We start from the raw sequence: 20,258 nt of genomic DNA on the forward strand, positions 1-20,258 counted from the left end.
ATAAATGGGGGAGGGGGGGATTGTCGAGTTCGAATAATAATCATAATGATAATATCCATTCGAGATGCATTCCTCTTTTCGGTAGCTGCTGGCTGACTGGGTCCGCAAAGAGCCTTTTTTTCATCCGGAAGCGGTTCATTTTGCGATAGGGATCCTCATCCAGTTCGGTATGCAAGGGGGTCTCTGGGTGTCTTCCGGTCGTTGCGGCAGTGCTGTATTCCGTATGTACCTTTTTGGGAGCCGTCAATGCCTAGTATGTACCTAGTTAATATCACGTCGAAACACCTCTGCAGATTGATAGCGTCTTGATCCTCTGGCGCGCTCTTGCATCATTCACAAGGCTCTGAAGCAATGAAATCAATTGAAATCTTTCTTTCCTGTGACAGACGATGATGTCCTGCGGTTCTCTCCTTCGGCGCGTGTTGAGTCAAGTGTCTGGTCCTTGAACGGGTGCGTCTTCGAGAGAAGGAGAACTCCCCATCGTAATGCTTTTCGAAAAAGATGGATGACAAGTTCAAGCAAGCTCACCAAGGCTCAGGAAAGAATTCTTATCAGCTTTTGTTTTGTCCCGGTTTTATGTTATTGTATGCTTCAATGACCGACGACCATTAATGGAAGAGGACTCCGGGAACTACATACCATGGGCGCGCATCTGCCTCCTCATTTTTCCCCTTCGGGCCTTTTGCCAGGATAGTCGAGAGCCCCCCTAAAGAGCTGAGGTTGACCGCAAAGAGATTGCCTCCTCTGCAATATTTGAACGGGTCGCTTTGTTGGTGATCCAAAGACCGCCTCCATCCGAGGATGTCCCAAAATGCCAGTGCTTCAGATCACCAGTTTTGACCTCAACAGGTCGGGGCCTCTGAGACTCTCTCACAGCCTGCGCCATCCACCCGAAGTTTCCGATCGGCGTATTCTCTTCGATCCACCTCGCATCGTCTGGACTCGTGCGACCGCTCAATATCCTCAATCTCATTGTCATTCCAAGCCAGAAGAAAAACAGGAATCCTAAGAGAAGGAGTGTCAAGCCAGAGAGCATGATGAGCTCCCATAAAATGTGTGTGCGTTGGATGATGCAACCTTGTGTATCTTCCGACTGGCTGGTGTCCAGTAGGTAGTTGCCCCCTCCTGCAACCATGGTCATTGAGTTGAGAATTTGTTCCAATATACCTCCAGTACTGTTGGATGCAGGTGTGCCTGTGCCCTCGTATACGGCGCCTTGAAAGACTTCGGCCCAGTTTTGGAGAGTGTCGAGCGAGTGTATTCCCTTTTGGACGGCTTGAAGCTCTCCGTACGTGTCGTCAAGACTGCATTCGTAATTTTGCATGTGTTTCGTCTCATTTCCATATGCAGTGGTGTCGACAGAGAATCGCACGTCAAAGACCGTGTCAACGTTCTTCCCAGCGGACGTATCAATGATCACTAGATGTGATATGTTTCCGATCGCAGCGGAGATGGCGTACGGAGTGTCATAGAGGACATCATGTTGCTGTAGACTGGCTACTATATCGTCGACTGATACATCCCACGGGTAATCCAGTTCAAGGGGATTTCTGAGACAGTGCCACTGGCCCAGCATGTCAGTGGCATCAGCGCTGAAGTCGATTGCACGGTTTGCCTTTTTGTATACTCCCTTCAAGCCGTAGTTGAGCAAACTTGTCGTTTGCGCCTGTGAGACGACCGTGTACGGCGCTCCATTCCAGGGGATCCGTCCATTGAGCGTTGTTGAGACGACCAGACCGGTCCCGAATTTGCAGCGGTCATGAACAGGCACCGACTGGAGGAGGGCTGATGTAAAATCCGAGCCTAGGTTCAGGAGATAGGCAAAGATCATAAGCAAGCCGAGCCATCCTCCCGGTAGTGTCTTTACCATCTGCAAAGCGTACAAGGAGTCGAAGCTGGCCAGCCAAGAACTCATGTACGGCAGTGGAACAGTGTGTCTTTGGACAAGCCTGAGTTTAGCGCGCGCAGCCAGACATTTGGTTCCCAAAAGGTTAATGAGGATGAAAGCAGCAACAAAGAAGATACGAAAGAATAGTCGAACATCGGAGCCAGAATAATCGAGAAGAATTCTAGCCATCTGAACCGTGAGACCATGCGTAAACAGGTACGCGACGGCTAATTGAAAATGATTCAGTCGGGAAGAAGGCAGGTGCACAATATTTTCTAGGGAGTCGTTCCGACTCCCAGGAGGCTCTGCGGACATAAATCAGGATGGGGTGCATAAATCTCCCATCATCATGGAGTCTCCAGAACGCACCAAAAGTCCATCCCGTGTCTGGAACGAATGTGGCTGCCTGAGGTGTCGGTTTTGGCATATTTTAAGCGAGAATCGACCGATTTGGCGAGTCGTGTGGTGTTCGCTTGGTCTAATGAGTGAATTAGTGACTTACCATTAGTACAACTCTGGCCGTGGCTTGCAAGCAATCAACCCTAGTCGCCCACGCCACATGTCTCACCGTGGAAAGCTTACAAAAAGCTTGCGTGGAAAACAAGTCCAGATGCGTATCCACAACCAATATGGTTTGGGCTTTTGTGCTCGCTTGGAACAAAAGTGCCGAGGGGAAGCATAAATGTTGAGAGCATCCCTCTGTCGTGCCTCTGCCTGATCTCAGATATGATCGACTTGTTGCCTTGATTTCCTTGTAAACCCAACCATGACTTTTGCTCTCTTGTTAAGTGTTCTTTTGAGTGGGCTCGTGAGCTCTGCTGTAGCCGAAATGAATGTTTTCCGTGCAAGACAGGAGGCACAGACCACGTCGGATCTCTCCTATTCAGCCTTGTATATATCCTGCACCAACTATGCCGCCACATGCCCTCCCATTCTGAGCTGTAAGGGCCCTCCGGATGTTCCTTTTCGCAACCCTCTCTCGGACGCTGACTGCGGATAGCTTGCGTCGACAATTTCTGTACTTCCTGTGCATCTCTGGGGGGCAGCCAATTCATCTCGTGTTGCGGCCAAACCACAGCAGCCGACTGCTTTTCATCGTTGTTGCTTGCTACCACGACCACGGATGACAACACTTCTTCAGGAGCCGGGACCGCGTCAATCACAGGCGCAGCGTCAATGCCCACGGACTCGTACTCGGCGAGTTGTTCCAATGCCTTTTCAATGATCAGCTCGTGTGCTGCCGAGACTTCAGGATTCACCTCGCTGGATGATGGCGGTCAAGCTAGTTGCCTGTGTTACTCGGGCGCAACTTATGACCCGGGGCCGTTCGACCAGCTGCAGAGTGCGTGTATTCCTTGGGCATCCACTGCTGATCCAGGCGGTGTTTCAGTGTATCAGGCCGCCGCGGGGCTCTGTACCCGGGTTGGGAATGTGAGGAGCGCAACGGCAACAATCAGCATCACGGAGCCGCCAGCCCCAGCCCCAACCACATCGATTCCTGTGGCCACTCATACGCTTCCTTCGGTTACCACCAGTGCTCCATCGACCTCAATCCCAGCTGCAAGCGGCGCTTCCTCTAGACAAAATGTGAGTACTGTTTGGGAGAGACCAACTGTCCGCTAACTGAGCTGTCAGGTTCCGACCGGCTGGCTCTTGCTTCAATTACTCTGGTTCTTCTGAAGCCCTTCTAAGTCTGCGGCTGCTTCGACTTAGTTGGATGAACTGATTGTGGGATTGCGCCGGAAGAGTGGGCTGAACCGAATGATTACACGCCAGCTGCGGCAAGCTGATACGCAATCGTGAGACGAATTGAACCCTCGCTTCGTGAAGGTCCTGTCTAAAGATGTAATATTTCACAGTAGCCCGTTGGAACCAAAGGAAACATCGGGATAAACAGAATGGATTGGTGACCTGACCTATACTCGGTGATCAGTCAAATGAGTCTCGACCTTTTGACTTTTGAAAGAGAGAAGCGGGTACGAGCGTGTAAAACCAGAGTGACATCCGATGGCAACGATACACACGTGACATCACGTCATTTAGCTAACTAAGCCCCGGAAAATATATCTTCCTCCATCTCGAAGTGGAGGCGAGGAGGGCTGGGAGCGGTAAAAACACGGTCCGGAGCAAATCTCATCCCCAGCTGCTCTGATGAAGAGGTGAGGATCTTGAAAACCGCGGCGTGGGCCAATCTCCGCAACATGTCCGGAAAGATTGATGTCACGGTTGAGTTCACGTGGGTTTGACCTCCTTCGTGCCTACGGGTTGCTTTGACTGATGAAGCACAAGTGGTGGCTTAGAAATGCTCTTTGACAATGTGTCGAAACACTCATTGTCGCTTGCCAATGATGCCGACGACGGAAAGCCTCCCACCGTCGGGTACCTGGTCAAGTACCTCTGCAACAATCTGATGAAAGATTCGAGAAAAGAGTTGTTTGTGCTTAACGGCAATGTGTAAGTGAAGACCAGACGTGTTCGTTCGGCCACAGTACTAATGCTGCGACTGGAAGTCGACCAGGCATTCTGGTCTTGATCAACGACTCCGATTGGGAGCTCGAGGGCGAAGACAAATACGAGCTCGTCAATAAAGATACTATTCTATTCGTGTCTACTCTCCACGGTGGCTGAGCATGGATGCGGCCAGGACCGGATACCACTGCCGACACTTTTGAATCTATGACAATGGGATTAGATACCATACATTGAATGATATGACCGCGAACCTTTCGAGGCTCCCATGCGATGTTGCCTCATTGCCACACCCGCCGACCATATCACACCACGTCGTGCATCCTCACCGACAGATTCTCAGAGTCTTCTGGGGTCTTGTATCCAGAACCTGGCTCCGGCGTGCTTCTCCCGGTTCTGGGGCTGGCGAGGCCACTACCCAGGCCAGGCACAGGAGTAGCAAATCCGCTGGGCGGAGCGGCCGCCTTGATTCCCTCTGGTGAGGCAGGGATGATCTCTGGAGGGAGGTTTGGAATCTTTATCCGCTTCGCCTCATTGTTGTAACTGGCCGGAATGATCTGGACTGGTGTCAGTGTTAGTTTGCAATTGACGATTTTTGGGAACTACCTCGATTATCTCGTCTCGTGGGAATGATAGGAAGGGTATGTCCGCAGCATTACAGGCCATCAGGTACCCGTAAAGCACACGGAGGACGCTCTCGTGGGCAATGATGAGAAGATCATTCTGTTCCCTTTCCAACTCGAGAATGATGGGCTCCAACCGAACTGCAACATCATGATAGGACTACCATTGTCAGGACCACCAAACAGCATCTGGATGGAATTGTCCTCACCTCTGCTCTGGGGAAGCGGTGGTGGTATGGATCAAGATCATGCTTCACCACCTCCTCAGGATATTCCTGTCGAATTCTGCGCTCCGATTTCTTTTCGCACACGCCGGGATTAAGCTGACTCATCTGAGATCTCTGCCTCACTTTGAAACCCCTGGCTTCTAGGAATGCCGCAGTTTCTACGGTCCTCCGTCTCGTGGATGTCCATACGATGAGTGGTTTCAGCGGAGTGTCAATCCCTCCCTTTTCGATCAGAGCCCGTCTCTCTTCCTCTCGATGCTTGAGCAATGTCTCACTCATCTTCTTTGCATAGTCCTTGCCTTGAGGAGACAGACGTGCATCAGCCTTGAAGGACTCCTCTTCCAAAGTCGTGCCCGCACGAGCAAAATAAGTATGCCGAGATTTGATGTGTAAATTTAACAGATAGAACACAATCCGGTGCGACAGATAACCGAAGCTCGTGTTGTTGACCACTAGTCTCTCTCCTGCATTGATCATCTTGATCCAGTCGAGGTCTGGCTCCTCCATGGTCTCGAAGTGCGGGATTTTGGCAGTTACTCTGTTCAGGTAATGCTTTACTGCGTCTGCCTCGGGCCATCCAATGTAGTCGGGCGAGGAGATTTTGACGCTGCGGACATTCTCTTCGATTATCCGCTGATCATCACAACTTGATTCGATAAACAGACACTTGATGTCGTGCTTCGCGAATTCCTTGGCTAGTGACCTTCGACCGGCAGACAGAGGGTTGACTGCATCATAGATTGCAATTTGGCCGTTCTCATGGTTGAGGAAGTGGTAAATATCCTCTCGGCACTTCTTGAGGATCTTCTGTCTTAGCAATACCGACGACGCCGAGGCGTTGACGAAGAAATAATCATCAGGAACATCCTTCCCTGGACCTACGATAGCTCTGCGATAGTCACCAAGGTGAAAAATCCTGGTTTTTACCCCGAGCCATCGTAGATACCGAGCCAATGCCACCGAGATGTGGGTCTTGCCGCGAGCAGGTAGTCCTACTGTGGTAATGGCAATCCGACCAGCATGGAACAGTCGTCCTGATTCAGTACTGTAGAGCTGAGCTGGTGCCATCTCAGTTTTCTCCGGGAGGTCATGGATTGCGTCGATAAAGGTGCTCGACTTCCGTCGGTAGCGGGGCGAATTGACCGCCGACTCGGCGGTTAGGAGAGTATCCATGGCGAACGATGAGCTTTGCGAAGGAGGTCTAAGGAAAATGATAATTGCCAACCAGGCTCAGGCGTATTAATGCCGACCAGACGAATATGGAGTCTCAACTGCTCGTCCGCACGGGCCTACGGAACTCGTTGATTTTGCTCAATGTCGGGTTCCCGCTCGGTCTCGTTTGTTGGCAAGCTGTCAGCGGGAAGTGCGATACCCTTCTTCCTGTATCTATACAGCCACCGCTGGCATTATCTAGATATCGTCATAAGTATCGAGACCCGATCTAACAAGCTCTTCATGAAGGATGAATGACTGTCGAGGCACCGGGTAACAGAAAGTAAGTCGTGCGGGTCATTTGATAAGGCAAAAAGCATGGGCAGCACGAGGGCCGCCGAGGTGGTTGCCGCCTCGCCGCCTAGTCTCGAATTTCCACTCTCGTCCTCCCATTGGCCACAGTCTAGCGCGTGAGTCTAAAGCGGCGATCAATCTGCCAATCGGTCCCACTGCATGCTTGGCACGGGTTGCCTGCGGGCGACTTGCCTTCTACGGAGTTACAGGCTCATTTCTTCATGGATTTCCCAGTGCCTGCAAAAGTCAAGCTCCAACGGACAGCAAATCATTGCGGTCACGAGAGCATCTTTCAGCACATCAATTCTCTTCCTTTTCTTCCTTCCCGATTTTAATCGATCCCTCAATCCTCACACGGCCGAGAGTCCCCTTCTCAGACGGTTGGTAGCACTTGCAGAAGTGCTGCACTCCGAGCCTCAAACATGGCGGTCGCGGTCGAGGAGAAGTCATCATCGACGTCTACATGGTCCTTCTTAACAGACAATGCCATCGCCGCAACCATCGCAGACTCTTGCTCCAATCTTTCGGCGAAAAGGAAGCTCTTAGGCCTCGAGAATCCCGGAACAGTGGATAATATCGCTCGCGAAGTTCAGAAGGATGTTCTCCTGTCGAATTTCATGTTCTCCGGCTTGCGCTGCGACTTGCAGAAGGTCTTCAGCATAAATCCTCTCTTTCGTCTACAACATGGCTTCGCAATGGGTTCGCAAGCTCTACCGCCGTGGCAACTAATGGCCTTGTATGGCACTTCTGATGTACGTGTCCCTTTCTTTCGATTTCGCGATAAGGAGCACCTAACCCGACTGACCGTTACGATAGATTTTCATGCAAGCCGCCTACTCGAGCGATCGATCCTTGACGGCCTGGGGAAATCTCAGATGGACTCCACGATTCGTGACCAAGACGCAGACCTCGATTGACCCGCGACAGACCCAGACCATGGTGCAAATCGAGAACGAGTACACGGGTAATGATTTTTCGGCATCGATCAAGGCCCTCAGCCCGTCCATCATGGAAGGTGGCCTCACCGGCATCTTCATCGGAAGTTACCTGCAATCAATTACACCAAAGCTGGCACTAGGGCTTGAGGGTGTGTGGCAGCGACCCGCATTGAACAGCAAACCTGAGACTGCGTTGTCGTACTGTGCGAGATACAAGAGTACAGACTGGATTGCCAGTGCACAATGGCTGAGCCAAGGCTCATTGGGAGCTACATACTGGAGACGATTGACCGACAAGGTCGAGGCCGGTGTTGATTGTCAACTGCAATTTGCTCCTGGCATGGGTGCCAGCATGTTTGGAGGCCTTCGACGAGAAGGCACTACGACTGTTGGTCTCAAATACAGCTTCACCAACTCGGTCTACCGTGCGCAAGTCGACAGCACTGGGAAATTTGGCGTTGTGCTAGAGAGGCGGGTTGCACCTCCAGTGACATTGACTTTCGCTGCCGAGATCGATCAATGGAAGGTAAGTTTTGATTGATCTCTCATCAAATTATTCCCCATGTCATGCCGGACAGTGACTGAATTCCATGCAGAACACCCACAAACTTGGTGTCGCCGTCTCACTCGAAGGTGCTCCGGAAGAATTGCAGGAAATCATGGAACGCCCAGAGAATCAGAGCGCCATTCCGCCGCCTATTTAGTGAACTGTGCGCCATAGCTTCCACACGCCCTTCGAAAATGTTTTACTACCTCTCCTCTTCACTCTCAAGCCAGTACCTTCGACAAGACTTGACGCCTCAAGGGTTTCATACATTGGTGCGGTGAGCAGATCATGGAGACACGACAAAGACCCACCCTCATTCATGCCAGACCTGTTCACGACTGGCGACTCTGCCAGTTTTGGAATCTTCCCTACCGTTCAAGGCGACATCAAAGGAGGAGTGTTCAAATAGCTCACTTTTCTCTGTGTATCTGTATGTATGGGCAGAAAGATCATGACGAAGTTGGTGAGCGAGACGTGTTTGGTCTGGGATGGCCACCCTCGCAAGATGAGACTCGACCACGAAATCTAACAATACTGCATAATAGAAGAAAAAAGAAGGCCTGTATCAATAAAACCAGTTGCTGGAGTTTGTGACGGCTTTGGGACAGTGCTTCTTCGCCAGTGACCAAACATCTTCTGTTGTGCATTTTTGCACAGACGGTGATTGAGCGAATGCTTTGCCCGCTGAATTCGACAAGTGTGCTCGTCCGTGAACTCCATGATTTTCCTTAACGATGCATTACCTTCGCTTTCTACCATAAGGAGTGATTCTGAGCTAGATGATTTCTGAACAATAGCACAACCTTTCCTCGCGGTCCGTAGTTGGGTCGTGCTTTCGGATATCCTTGCCAGCGCTGGCCGATTGTGGCCGCGGCAGGGTCACCGTCGCTATTGAGAAGAGAAGAGAAGAAGAAACTTAGGCATGGGGACCTGGACCATTCTCGACTCCACTGCCACCGATTGGATTTCTTCCTTAGATAGAACGCAGAGGCACCAGCACCAGCGTCACTGAGCGCGACAGCAGCGGGAGAAGGGTGGTGTGGGCGATGCAGACCACCTTTCTCATCAACGGCAGACACTGCAGCCTAGCGACGCGGTTGTCAGTGCGAAGAATGGTCGGGGAGCCTGGTAAATCGAATTTCGTCGCGTCTTGATGCGGGACATTTTCGTGGCCGAGCTACAAAGTACTTGTAAATACGACATGGAGCCCCGGATACCTTCCGATCTAGACTCACGCCAATATTACATTCTTGGTGATTTTGATTTATTTGGATGAGGTGGAAGAACGAGCGGCCCACCCACATAGATGCCTCGTCCTGTCAAGGACCTCGAGCTTCGAGCCGTCTTTCTTTTCCGGAGTTCAACTCCACTGGCCGCTGGTTGGCGTAGCCGGGGCGAAAAGGCGAATGACGGATGCATCAAGTGCAGATGGGGTCGCATGCATGGCTGGCCAGGGCAGGGCGACATCTGACACTCATCCACAATTGGGCTCTTGCATGTAGCGCTAAACAGGACAGAATGGTTGCTGGTTCCCACTGGTCTCGAAGACGCCTCCTTGCTTCAGTAGCCCCCTTCAACAAATTCTCCTGCAGCTTATTGTTCGACTTGAATGGATGGGCCGGGCTGCGGGTGATGCATCATGGAGGTTGAGGGTCTTGTGTTCTCTGGCCAGAATACCTATGGTTGGCGGATCTGGATCAAGCGCCGGAAGCAAATACGAGATGCCCCTTGTTGAGTTTTGTATCCTATTGCTCGAGATATTAGATCCTGTTGCAAGATCATTTGTTCAGTGGACAATGGATATTTGACAGCCTTGTGGGAAAGACCAAGTAGCCTGTCTATTGGCGGTCCACTCAGGCTGAGATGGAGTCGAGGTAACTTTGGCTTAGATGGACTAATCCTGCGAAAGTCGAACTGTCGAAACACACAGGATGTCGATACGACCTCATGTGTGGCCAAAACAAGTTACGAAGAACACGCAAGGGTGAAAATGAGGCGAGATGACAGCTGGGGGCATGCAAGGCGGATGTGGTGACCGAAACGAACTTGGGGGGTTGACTCCCCAACGCCAGCAAGTAGGCGAGCAGGCTAATGGACCGCTGTTCAGCCTTCCCCTTGGAATGTAATTGAAGTCAAAAGCGGAAAGTTTAGCTGATGGTGTAACACAGCATACGAGTACTCGGTACTCGTAGCTAGGTACGGAGGAGAGGGAACGTAATTTTGTCCATGCACATCATATTTGGGTAAGTGGATGCGGAAGGTAAAGAATTGGTGCCCTCTACCAACCATGATTAGTCTGTCGGATCCCAGATCGACAAGAGGGATCATGTGTGCAACTCTAGCCTTTCCGGTCTTGCGGTAAGAATAGGGGCAATGCTGGATGGCAAACGCGGCTGTGCACGTAAATGGATACTTGGTAGATGTTCGATGGAAGGCCTTGGTCAGCCTACGAGGTAGTGAGTCCGGCAACAGTATTTGGTTCGCATTGAAAGTTTTCTGACCTCGTATTTGTCTCGTGCTTTCATCGTTTCGGATGCTGATCTTGCCCTTGGTGCCCGTTGGTGTGTTGAAAATTGGCCACTCTCGGACAGCTCATGTTGGTGGTGGCAAGGCTCGGACCTGAGCGTGCTGATGTTGTTTAATCTCACCAGACAATTGAATCGCCTGCAGCTGCCACGACGTTCCCGTCGGATGGGTCGTGGTGCCATGAGCTCCTATTCGGCGGCAGTTACTCGAATTTGCGTCCGCTAAGCACCAGATTGTTTTGAATTCTAGGAACCAGCACAAAGCATACCTAAGGGACATATCCCTTCTCCAGAGTCAGGGATAGTCATGGCTCCCGTCTCAGTACCTATTTTCATAGGTGACAGTTATGGTCGAGTCTCGCTTGAGGCCTGAAGCGCAGTTCAGTAGTCGAGGCCCTTTTTTTTTTTTTTAGAGTTCCGGAATGCTCTAAGCGTATGCTGGATGACGTTTTGGCATGTATGGGCGCTGCAAATTAGTCCTTGGCCTGGGATCAACCATGCTACATAGGACAGGTTTGTCGAGTGCGAGCCGTTGCACCCATGTCCACCGCGAGACTGGTAGATTGCTTGCCCCGTGCGATGCCTGCCACCATTTCGATCATCATGGCCAGTGCCACTCAAGCTTCTCTGTGGTGAACTGGAGGTGGTCAGTCTGCAGGATCTAGCAGCACAGAGCAACAAGAGCCGTGGCCTTGATCGTGCTTTTTGACGCAGGGCTTGGTCGCCCCGAACTTGCATGATGAATATGTTGTGTCACTCTGAAGAGAAGAGATTCTGGAAACACACAGGCGCCAGCAAGAGCGGGTGGTGAGACCATAAGTCAGAGATCAACAAGCGAGAACGGTGATTCATTGGCCGTCTCGCCGGGGAGTCTATCAAAGACCACACAGCTTGTAAGAGCACGTGGAGAGGGGGCGTCTTTGCCCAACTTCCCTGTTTGAGGATGGAGATTGAGAGCCCTTGGCAGCAAAATGAATATCACAGTCCAGGGAAGCCTTCAAAGGGAGTGGTATAATAAGTTGAGATCTGGCTGGTGGATTCTGCCATCAGGTCTAGGGCCTGGTGGCTTGCTGCAATAATAATACTCGGAGCTTAGCTGGAGGGGCAAGTTGACGGCAAGCCGGGGGGAGTCGAGTGGATCTGGATCCTTTGCGGGCGAGCCTAACAGGCGATTTGTGCAAGGTGAATGGGCCCCCAGTTAGCATGCCGAGTTAATGAAGATGGAGCTCCAGCACAATGGAGACATGATGCAGTATAGCCGGCGGCAGGGCCTTTGACAGGGCATCATCTGACCTCCAACCTCTTCTTTCTTCATGGCTTTATTGATTGTCAATGGCCTTTTCTGGGTTTTGATGCCCGCTCTGGGTCTCGCCTATTCCGTCCCAACCTCAGTGTGTCCTTGCTGCTCTTGATCCCACTGGCCGTGCCATTGTCCAGGGGAGTTTCGAGACCCGTCCAACGTCGACCCCTTGCCCCGGGTGCCGAACCAGCGGCCAAGGAAAAGGTGGAAAGAGGTGAGGGACCTCGTGGTCAGCATCATCGGACATGTGACGGAAAAAGTTCTTTGCGGACGGTGGTGACATGAATGACATGGAGATTGCTCTTTGGATCTGATTATCTGAAACGAGGTGAAGCAAGCAGGGGGAGGATGACGATGCTCACATACCAAGATGGTCAACGTCTTGACAGCGCAGTCGAATGCGTCAGTGCATAGGTTGAATGAGTGAGTACAGGTGAGTAGTGAGTGAACGGAGGGATGGGATGTGGATAGCAGAATGAATAATTGGCCCCCCTCTGTTTCTTTGCTCGCCTGCCCCTCGCCGCCCTCGCCGCCCTCGCCCTCTGGAGTCTGCAGGCTCTGCTGCTCGTGGTGCTTGTAGGGGTCCTGCTTTCTGGCGCTGCGCCTGCATCTAAACTCACGCGGCACCTGCGCCTTAAGTTAGATGCGCTAAGCTCGCCCAAGTAATAATGCAAACTGCTACGGCGACCTGACTTGTGAACCGCTGGTGAACCTGAACTTAACCAGTTAACAGATTCTTATTATTATTCCTGGTTCTCCTGCGCTGCACTTTCCTCCTCCTTCTCGACCTCATTTCTGGCTGACCCGAACGTGAAGTCGCCGCCGCAAAACCACAAACGTTCCCTTTGCCTGGCCTCCATCTCCATCTCCATCTCAACCTCTTCTTCGCCTCTGCTTCCTCTTTCCCCGTCTTCACCTAGACCCATCCATTCGGCCCTTTCAACCATCCTATCTTCCTCACAACACGCCCTATTTTCTCATCCTTAACTCGCCTGCTGTACACTCCCACCTCACCGCGAGTGTTTCCTCCTTTCTCTCCCTATCCCACGGTACTTGTCCCTCCCTCTTCGTCCACTGATCTGCTGGCCTAATCAACGCCTCCAGCAACCCCAGTTTCATCATAGCGGCGCAAGTTTCCACACCTCATTTCGAAAGCCTCACCAACTACGCAAAGTGGGGAAATTAGCGCTTCGTCCGCCAAACCCAGCCCAACCCTCCTCCCTCCTCCTACTCCTCCTCACCTGCATCGCATACCTATCCCTCGTCTTCGTCCCCTCGACCATCTCTTCCTCTCGAGTCTCGAGACATCGGCTGCCCTCGTGGTCGTTGCCATTTTGACGCTCTTCGAACTCAAGGCGTTGTCGGACGTTCCTTTTGCTCTCATTCTCTTGCCTTACGCCTCTCCCTCCTCGCGCCTCTCGTGGAACAGTGTTGCTGTCCTTCCCTTCCAACGACACCGTCGCCAAAGTGGATTCCAGATACCCTTAGTCCTCGACCATGTCACAAAACAGGCCCGGTGGAGTTTTCTCTGGCTTGCGCATGGGTGGTACGTTTTCTGGTGTTACTTGACACAATCACGAGAGTAGTAGCCTTCGCAGAGCACGTGCGCTGACACATTCTTTCAGAGGTGGTGCGTGAAAAGGTGCAGGATGGCCTCACCGGAGAAACAAGAGAGATGCAATATACCCAGTGCAAGATTGTCGGCAACGGTTCCTTCGGTGTGGTCTTCCAGACAAAGTTGTCGCCCAGCGGAGAGGATGCTGCGATCAAGCGGGTGCTTCAAGACAAGCGGTTCAAGGTAACACCCTTACCCCATTTTGCGGTCCCTTCTCTCCCAAGGAAATACTGACTGTCGCCAGAATCGCGAGCTGCAGATCATGCGGATTGTCCGACATCCCAACATTGTCGAATTGAAGGCGTTTTACTACTCGAACGGTGAACGGGTATGGGACACTCACAGCCCTCCACTTGACCCCTGATCGCAATTCTAACTACAGCTATGGTAATAGAAAGACGAAGTCTACCTCAACTTAGTCCTCGAGTACGTCCCCGAGACCGTGTATAGAGCCTCTCGATACTTCAACAAGATGAAGACCACGATGCCCATTTTGGAGGTCAAACTCTACATCTACCAGCTGTTCCGCTCGCTGGCATACATCCACTCTCAAGGGATATGTCACCGGGACATCAAGCCGCAAAACTTGTTACTTGATCCGGCCACCGGAGTGCTGAAGCTGTGCGATTTTGGAAGTGCAAAGATCTTGGTGGAAAATGAGCCAAATGTCTCGTACATTTGCTCTCGATATTACCGCGCCCCTGAGCTGATCTTTGGCGCCACGAATTACACAACCAAGATTGGTATGTACAATTGGCGGTAGCTGTGCATTTGCATACCTCGCGTACTGATCACAAGTAGATGTCTGGTCCACGGGTTGTGTCATGGCAGAGTTGATGTTGGGTCAACCTCTATTTCCCGGCGAGTCGGGCATCGACCAACTTGTTGAGATCATCAAAGTCCTCGGCACGCCCACCAGAGATCAAATCCGCACCATGAATCCAAATTACATGGAGCACAAGTTCCCTCAGATCAAGCCTCATCCCTTCAACAAAGTCTTCCGGAAAGCATCTCCCGATGCGATTGACCTGATTTCGGCGCTTTTGGAATACACGCCAACTCAGCGATTGTCCGCCATCGATGCGATGTGCCAGCCGTTCTTTGACGAATTGAGAGACCCAAACACTCGTCTCCCCGATTCACGCCATGCCGGTGGTGCTTCGCGCGAGCTTCCACCCCTCTTTGATTTCTCTCGACACGGTTCGTACCCAACCCATATCTTTTCACTTTGCCTAATTCCACGAAACTAACTGGGGAAACAGAGTTGTCGATTGCACCTCACCTCAACAGCAAGCTTGTCCCACCGCATGCGCGACCACTTCTGGCATCCCGAGGGATCGACTTGGACAACTTCACCCCAATGACAAAAGAAGAGATGATGGCACGACTTGATTGATTTGAGGCGCTGCCCCAACTTGTAACGACGTGACGCTGAGGAGGATTTTGTGCGTTGATATGTCCATCATTGCATGCATGTTTCGTTTGGCGTCCGCGCCAACATGCGCCGAGAAACTCCTACAGGTAGCATTCCAGTCATCATGTGTCTACATGGATATCTTAGCGCGGAGCAAAGATATCGGTCACGAAAAAGCGACGGCTTTTTGCATGCAGGTCAGCAAAATGGGCTGGGCTGGCGGTTCGCTGGTTGACGACCCTGAAAAAAGGGCTGAGTATGAGCTGAGCGTTTTACAAAAATTGGACCTCTTTGTGGTCTGGCAGGGAAAGTGTGCTCTGGCCATAAGGTCCATCATGTCTGAGCTTATGAAACGAACTGGGCGGGTTGAAACTGAAGGGGCTGGGAGGCTCACACGACTTTGGCAGCTGGCTATTGTGCTCAGAATATGCGTGCAAGCTGTGCCTCTATTGCTACTGCGTCCGCGTACACCACAAGGAAGAAGGGAGGCAAAGCCTTCTAGACAATTTGGACCACAGAAACTCTGAGGGCTGGTTTTGGTCCTCACCTCAGTCCGTAATTGTTTCCAAAAGATAGAAATTGTGTTCTACCCATTGACTCGATATATCCTTTGACATCTCCGGCTTTTCCCAGCGATTCAGATGAAAGTCAGCCAGAGCCCATGCGGGTGCGGAGAAGTTGCCAAGCCCTCGATGGTCTAACAAGTAGCTGCGCGACCGATTCCAAGTTTCACATCGTCTCCAACGCGTCTCCCATGACTTCTCTGCGCTCTGTTTCCTTGTGATCACAAACATCATAAACCTTGCAATCCCCTTGACGACCAGTTCGGTGTGCAGTCAACGCTCTTCATGGCAGATTATGACCGGCGACGAAGAGGCGGAGGCGGCGGTGGTGCTGGAGGTGGAGGAGGCCATTTCACCAACCGCAAAAGAAGATACAGAGGTAGGTATCCCTTCAGCCGTTCCGCAACCATTCCAGTCTGACGATTCGTAGAGGATGACTACGAAGATCGCCGACCGCAGCGCCGTCGTTATGAGGAGCCGCTGGCCCTGACTCTACGCAAACAAGTTCTCTCCATTGCAGAAAGTGTAAGCTGTGGGTGCAGCTGAATTGATCAATTCCGGGGCTGACGCACTGTTAGCCTGTGCGAAGAGCAGAAGATGAAGTCGCAGCCATCGCAAAGACTCTGGCCGAGAACTATTTTGACACCGATCTCACCTCGGGATTCCTAGATCTCGTTGTGCAGCTGTAAGAGCGGCTCCAGCCTGTCCTCGTTTACAGTCCATCTAACGAGTGCAGCCCGGTCGAACAACCCCTCAAGATCCCCTTTGTTGCGGCCATTCTGCTTCTGGCAAATGTCCAGAAGCCTGAATTCACATCCGAGGTCTTGGTCAAAGTCGGAGAAGCTCTCCAAAAGCAATTGGACGTTGGGGCGTGGCGAGAAGTCAAACTATACTTGCGCCTTCTGGGTTGTCTTCAGGGCATGTTCGAGGGCGATGGCATTTTTCCACTGCTCGAAGAACTCTTCTCGCGCGCGGCTGACTTGCAAATGAAGTCGTCCGAAGACGTATGTCCCGTCTGAAGCTCAATTTGAATTCTGCACTAACTGTGCCACAGTCTCTAGGCCTCGAGCTCGTCAAAGTCATCTTGATGACGCTTCCTTACGCCATGGCATCCTCGGCAACCGGCTTCGAGACTCAGGCTATTACTCTGTTGGATAAGACGGACATCATTGCCTCTACAGCACATCCGCTAGAGTCGTTAGTCGATCCATTTCCGAGCCGCGAAGTCGGCGCATCTACCGGGTCAGAGAGCGCACTGGCACTTCTCCAAAGACACATGCAAGAGGAGTCCAAGAATTCTTGGGAGTTGGCCTGCCTACCTCGCCCATGGAAAGGAAATCCGTCGTCTGAAGAAGAGGATCCATTGGATGGGGCACAAAAGCATCAGTTCCCTAACGTGACGGTTCCGGAGACCGTTAAGACTGGTCCGCGACCACTTTTCCCCGAGATCTACTTCTCCGTCTATCGCGAACAAGATATTGAGACGGTCCCTCCGGTCTCTGATCCCGCTGCTTTACTGATTCGAGATGCCTTGTCTGATACCATCAACGTGCTCGATTTCAATCGAGCGGTAGCCGCCAAATTTCTCATCGACGTCGATTGTTACTTTGCCCCAGGTACTTTTGTGAAGAGAGCCACACCATTTGACAAGTTGCGGGAGGTCGCTGGGGACAAAGCAACCTGGAAACCAGAGGATGTTGTTGTTGATGCGGCATTTTCTCAGCTGTTGCAGTTGCCTGCTCCCGAGCATAAGTTGGTATACTATCATTCGGTGCTGACTGAAGCGTGCAAGCTAGCTCCTGCAGCTGTTGCGCCTAGCCTGGGCCGAGCAATTCGATTCCTGTACAGGAACGTGGATAAGATGGATTTGGAACTTTCTCAGCGCTTCTTGGACTGGTTTGCCCATCATCTCAGCAATTTTGGATTTACATGGAAATGGACTGAATGGTACGTCGTTCCTCCTACCACTGCCGGAAATTTGCTAACTCTAAAGGGTCGATGATGTCAATCTGCCTGACGTACACCCAAGAAAGGCATTTATTATTGATGCCTTGGACAAAGAGATCCGACTGAGCTTTTCCAAACGTATCAAGGGCACCCTGCCCGAACCCTATCAAGCCCTCATCTCAGAGGCGAAGGAAAAGGAAGTACCAGATTTCAAATACAATGACGACTCCACGCCGTTTGCCGCCGAAGGAAAAGAAGTTGCCCAGATGATCCGGCGGAAGGCAACTAGTGAGGAATTTGCCCCAATTTTCCAAAAGATCGAGCAAGAAGCTGCGGCTTCAGGATTGTCCGACCCTTCCCTTGCATCAACAGATGTCTTTGTCACTTCGATGTGCTGGACTGGATCCAAATCGTTGTCTCACGCTTTGGCCTGCATTGAACGGTGCAAGGAACGTCTCTTGGCGATAAGCGCTTCTAGCCCCGCATGCAGAAAACAAATAATCACCTCCGTGGTGGACTACTGGCGTGATCAACGTGGCGTCGGAGTTGTCCTCGTCGACAAGCTACTCAACTACCAAATTTTGACCCCCGACAGCGTTGTTGAATGGGCGCTCATCGATCATGTCTCGCGCGGCACGCTCCTTGCCACGACTTGGTGTTACGAACTCATCAGCAACACAACTCGCAAAGTTGCCGGGCGAGTTCGAAGCATCGTTGGTGCAATTCGCTCGCCTGGTCTCCCGGAAGAACAGAGGCTAGAACTTCAGCAAACATTAACCCGTGAACTCGAGGGACTGAAGTCCCTTTTTGCCATCATTGAAGATGCGGTTGTGAGCATTAGGGATGGGAATCAAGATGAGATGATGGAGGGCTCTGATGCGTTGCGCGCCGAAGAGGAGGAACTGTTGAAGTCGTGGGGAGCACGATGGGCCAGAGTATTCCAACGCAAATACACGGTTGAAGAGAGCTGGGTGAGGGAGGAGCTGGAGAAGCCATTGCCGGTGGTGGAAGAGAAGGCTGCGGAGGACGAGGTGATGAAGATGGATGACAGCAAGGGCGGAGTGAATGGTAATGGAGCGGCGGTAGTGACTGGAGATAATGAAGAAGCCGATGCCATTGACGGGATTGAATAGTTGCGACACAGAAAGGTTTCAAGAGATGCATCTCAGCAAGTGGCAGGTCCCAACAGGGCCCTTGGGAATGCAAATCTCTGTTGGCATTTCTCCGGGGCGCGGCATTCTCGTCTCGATATTCAGCAACTAAAGGTATGAAAGGTCGATAGCTCTTGCGGCGCGTGGATAAAGCCAGTATGCTTGAAGACATATGTACCACAACTACTCCCATCCCTTGTCTCGTATCACATCAAGACCTCGCTCCAGGGACTCTCGGCGAGAGAGGTGTATGTACACTACGGCTCGTCTTTGGTGATGCTTGCAGCTTGTTTTATTTTGCAATGACAACTTAAGGAGAAATACCATACATACATTATCATCATCGTCCACATTATGTGAGCTTCGATGAACTTTTACCGCCACCATCACCATCAGAAGCGGCGGGCAGGCTCGCGGTAACAAATGCCTCATGACCGCCCATCCTGCCCACATTCTCAACTGAAGGAACAGTGGCTGGCATCTTCTTCGGGGGTGATGGTTGGGCTTGGATGTGCATAACCAACAAATGTCCCACAGGTGGATGACCCGGTGATGGGGATGAGGATGCTGACGACTTCGAGACTCGACCCGGGTAGAACAGCTGGTGCAAGGGCCCAGCTTCAGCTTTACGCTGAACGTGACCGTGGACAGACACCTCGACAACAAAGGAGACATTGACATTGCTTTCCATGTGCCACCCGATCAGCTAGTCAGGAAGAAAGTCGGTCTGAGTTCTTCTTGCGACTCTTCGTTCCGCATTGCGCCTCTTCTCCTTCCTCTCCTTCCCTCTCGGTGCATTTCCTCTTTCCCGACGCCCGCAGCTTTCCCTCTTGAGGTTCTCCATCTCGCTGCGTCGCTGCCTCTGCGTGTGCCTGTTCCTGTGCCTGTTCCCGTGAACCACGTGCTTGTTCTGCGTCGCGCCAGCTGCGTCTCAGGCAAGATGGTACGACGCCCCAGTCCTCGTCGCCAGCATCGTCCATGCCCAATGCGTCCGGAGGATTTTGTGTAATCGACGGGGCAGATCGGGCTTGCAGATGGGTGAGCGTCGAGCGCTACGGTGTTGACGGCCGACTGTTCATGAGCCCTGGGCCGGTCATATCAGAGGAACTATGATCTGCTTCTGCTGGACGAGCCGTCCGTCGTGGATCTTCGGATAACCGTGGACGAGATGGTGGCAGCACCCCGGCAGGCTGCGGCGCTCGCGAATGTCCTTGCATATCTGTGGCATACTCGTTGCGCGCCATCTGTGTTTTCAGGCTCGTGACCCTCTCCGTCAACTCGGTGATGCCGTCCTTCAGCTGTGTATTCTCATCCGGCAATTGACGAACCCAACGCTGGCAGAACGCACTCTCTGGTATTTTCGAACCCGTGCTTTCAGGTTCCGCTGCTCTGGGTTAGTCTCGCTCGTGCATTTAAGTCCATCCAATTCGGACTCTAGTTCGCGTCTATCGGCGTCCGCCTGTAAAGCAGCCAGCCTATCTAGGCGATACGATTGTCTCTGTAGATGATGGTTTAGGTGATGGCTCTGTCCTCTCGAATGCTCTT

General features: G+C 51.9%; 7 protein-coding genes across 7 annotated transcripts; 5 read left to right on the forward strand and 2 right to left on the reverse strand.

Annotated features, from left to right (window-relative positions):
* Positions 1 to 706: 706 nt before the first annotated feature.
* Positions 707 to 2,203, reverse strand: Z519_02354 (uncharacterized protein; the record flags this gene model as incomplete). The annotated part of the gene is made up of 1 exon (XM_016760111.1): positions 707 to 2,203. One exon carries the CDS (start codon positions 2,201 to 2,203, stop codon positions 707 to 709), a length of 1,497 nt encoding a protein of 498 aa, XP_016623632.1.
* Positions 2,204 to 3,064: 861 nt separating this feature from the next.
* On the forward strand, positions 3,065 to 3,568 carry Z519_02355 (uncharacterized protein; the record flags this gene model as incomplete). Its single annotated transcript, XM_016760112.1, has 3 exons — positions 3,065 to 3,230; positions 3,279 to 3,475; positions 3,524 to 3,568. The coding sequence occupies 3 exons, from the start codon at positions 3,065 to 3,067 to the stop codon at positions 3,566 to 3,568; spliced, it is 408 nt and encodes a 135-aa protein (XP_016623633.1).
* Positions 3,569 to 4,089: 521 nt separating this feature from the next.
* Z519_02356 (uncharacterized protein) lies at positions 4,090 to 4,516 on the forward strand (the record flags this gene model as incomplete). Its single annotated transcript, XM_016760113.1, has 3 exons — positions 4,090 to 4,124; positions 4,178 to 4,342; positions 4,399 to 4,516. 3 exons carry the CDS (start codon positions 4,090 to 4,092, stop codon positions 4,514 to 4,516), a joined length of 318 nt encoding a protein of 105 aa, XP_016623634.1.
* A 146-nt stretch (positions 4,517 to 4,662) lies between these two features.
* Z519_02357 (uncharacterized protein) lies at positions 4,663 to 6,380 on the reverse strand (the record flags this gene model as incomplete). Its single annotated transcript, XM_016760114.1, has 3 exons — positions 4,663 to 4,914; positions 4,964 to 5,140; positions 5,190 to 6,380. The coding sequence occupies 3 exons, from the start codon at positions 6,378 to 6,380 to the stop codon at positions 4,663 to 4,665; spliced, it is 1,620 nt and encodes a 539-aa protein (XP_016623635.1).
* Positions 6,381 to 7,135: 755 nt separating this feature from the next.
* Z519_02358 (uncharacterized protein) lies at positions 7,136 to 8,355 on the forward strand (the record flags this gene model as incomplete). The annotated part of the gene is made up of 3 exons (XM_016760115.1): positions 7,136 to 7,465; positions 7,530 to 8,177; positions 8,248 to 8,355. 3 exons carry the CDS (start codon positions 7,136 to 7,138, stop codon positions 8,353 to 8,355), a joined length of 1,086 nt encoding a protein of 361 aa, XP_016623636.1.
* A 5,165-nt stretch (positions 8,356 to 13,520) lies between these two features.
* Z519_02359 (glycogen synthase kinase-3 beta) lies at positions 13,521 to 15,034 on the forward strand (the record flags this gene model as incomplete). The annotated part of the gene is made up of 6 exons (XM_016760116.1): positions 13,521 to 13,569; positions 13,649 to 13,821; positions 13,883 to 13,966; positions 14,033 to 14,381; positions 14,437 to 14,838; positions 14,901 to 15,034. 6 exons carry the CDS (start codon positions 13,521 to 13,523, stop codon positions 15,032 to 15,034), a joined length of 1,191 nt encoding a protein of 396 aa, XP_016623637.1.
* Positions 15,035 to 15,900: 866 nt separating this feature from the next.
* Positions 15,901 to 18,695, forward strand: Z519_02360 (uncharacterized protein; the record flags this gene model as incomplete). The annotated part of the gene is made up of 6 exons (XM_016760117.1): positions 15,901 to 15,994; positions 16,046 to 16,140; positions 16,194 to 16,300; positions 16,352 to 16,619; positions 16,670 to 17,562; positions 17,609 to 18,695. 6 exons carry the CDS (start codon positions 15,901 to 15,903, stop codon positions 18,693 to 18,695), a joined length of 2,544 nt encoding a protein of 847 aa, XP_016623638.1.
* Positions 18,696 to 20,258: the final 1,563 nt, after the last annotated feature.

This window comes from Cladophialophora bantiana, assembly GCF_000835475.1.
Source record: "Cladophialophora bantiana CBS 173.52 unplaced genomic scaffold supercont1.3, whole genome shotgun sequence".
NCBI lineage: Eukaryota > Fungi > Ascomycota > Eurotiomycetes > Chaetothyriales > Herpotrichiellaceae > Cladophialophora > Cladophialophora bantiana.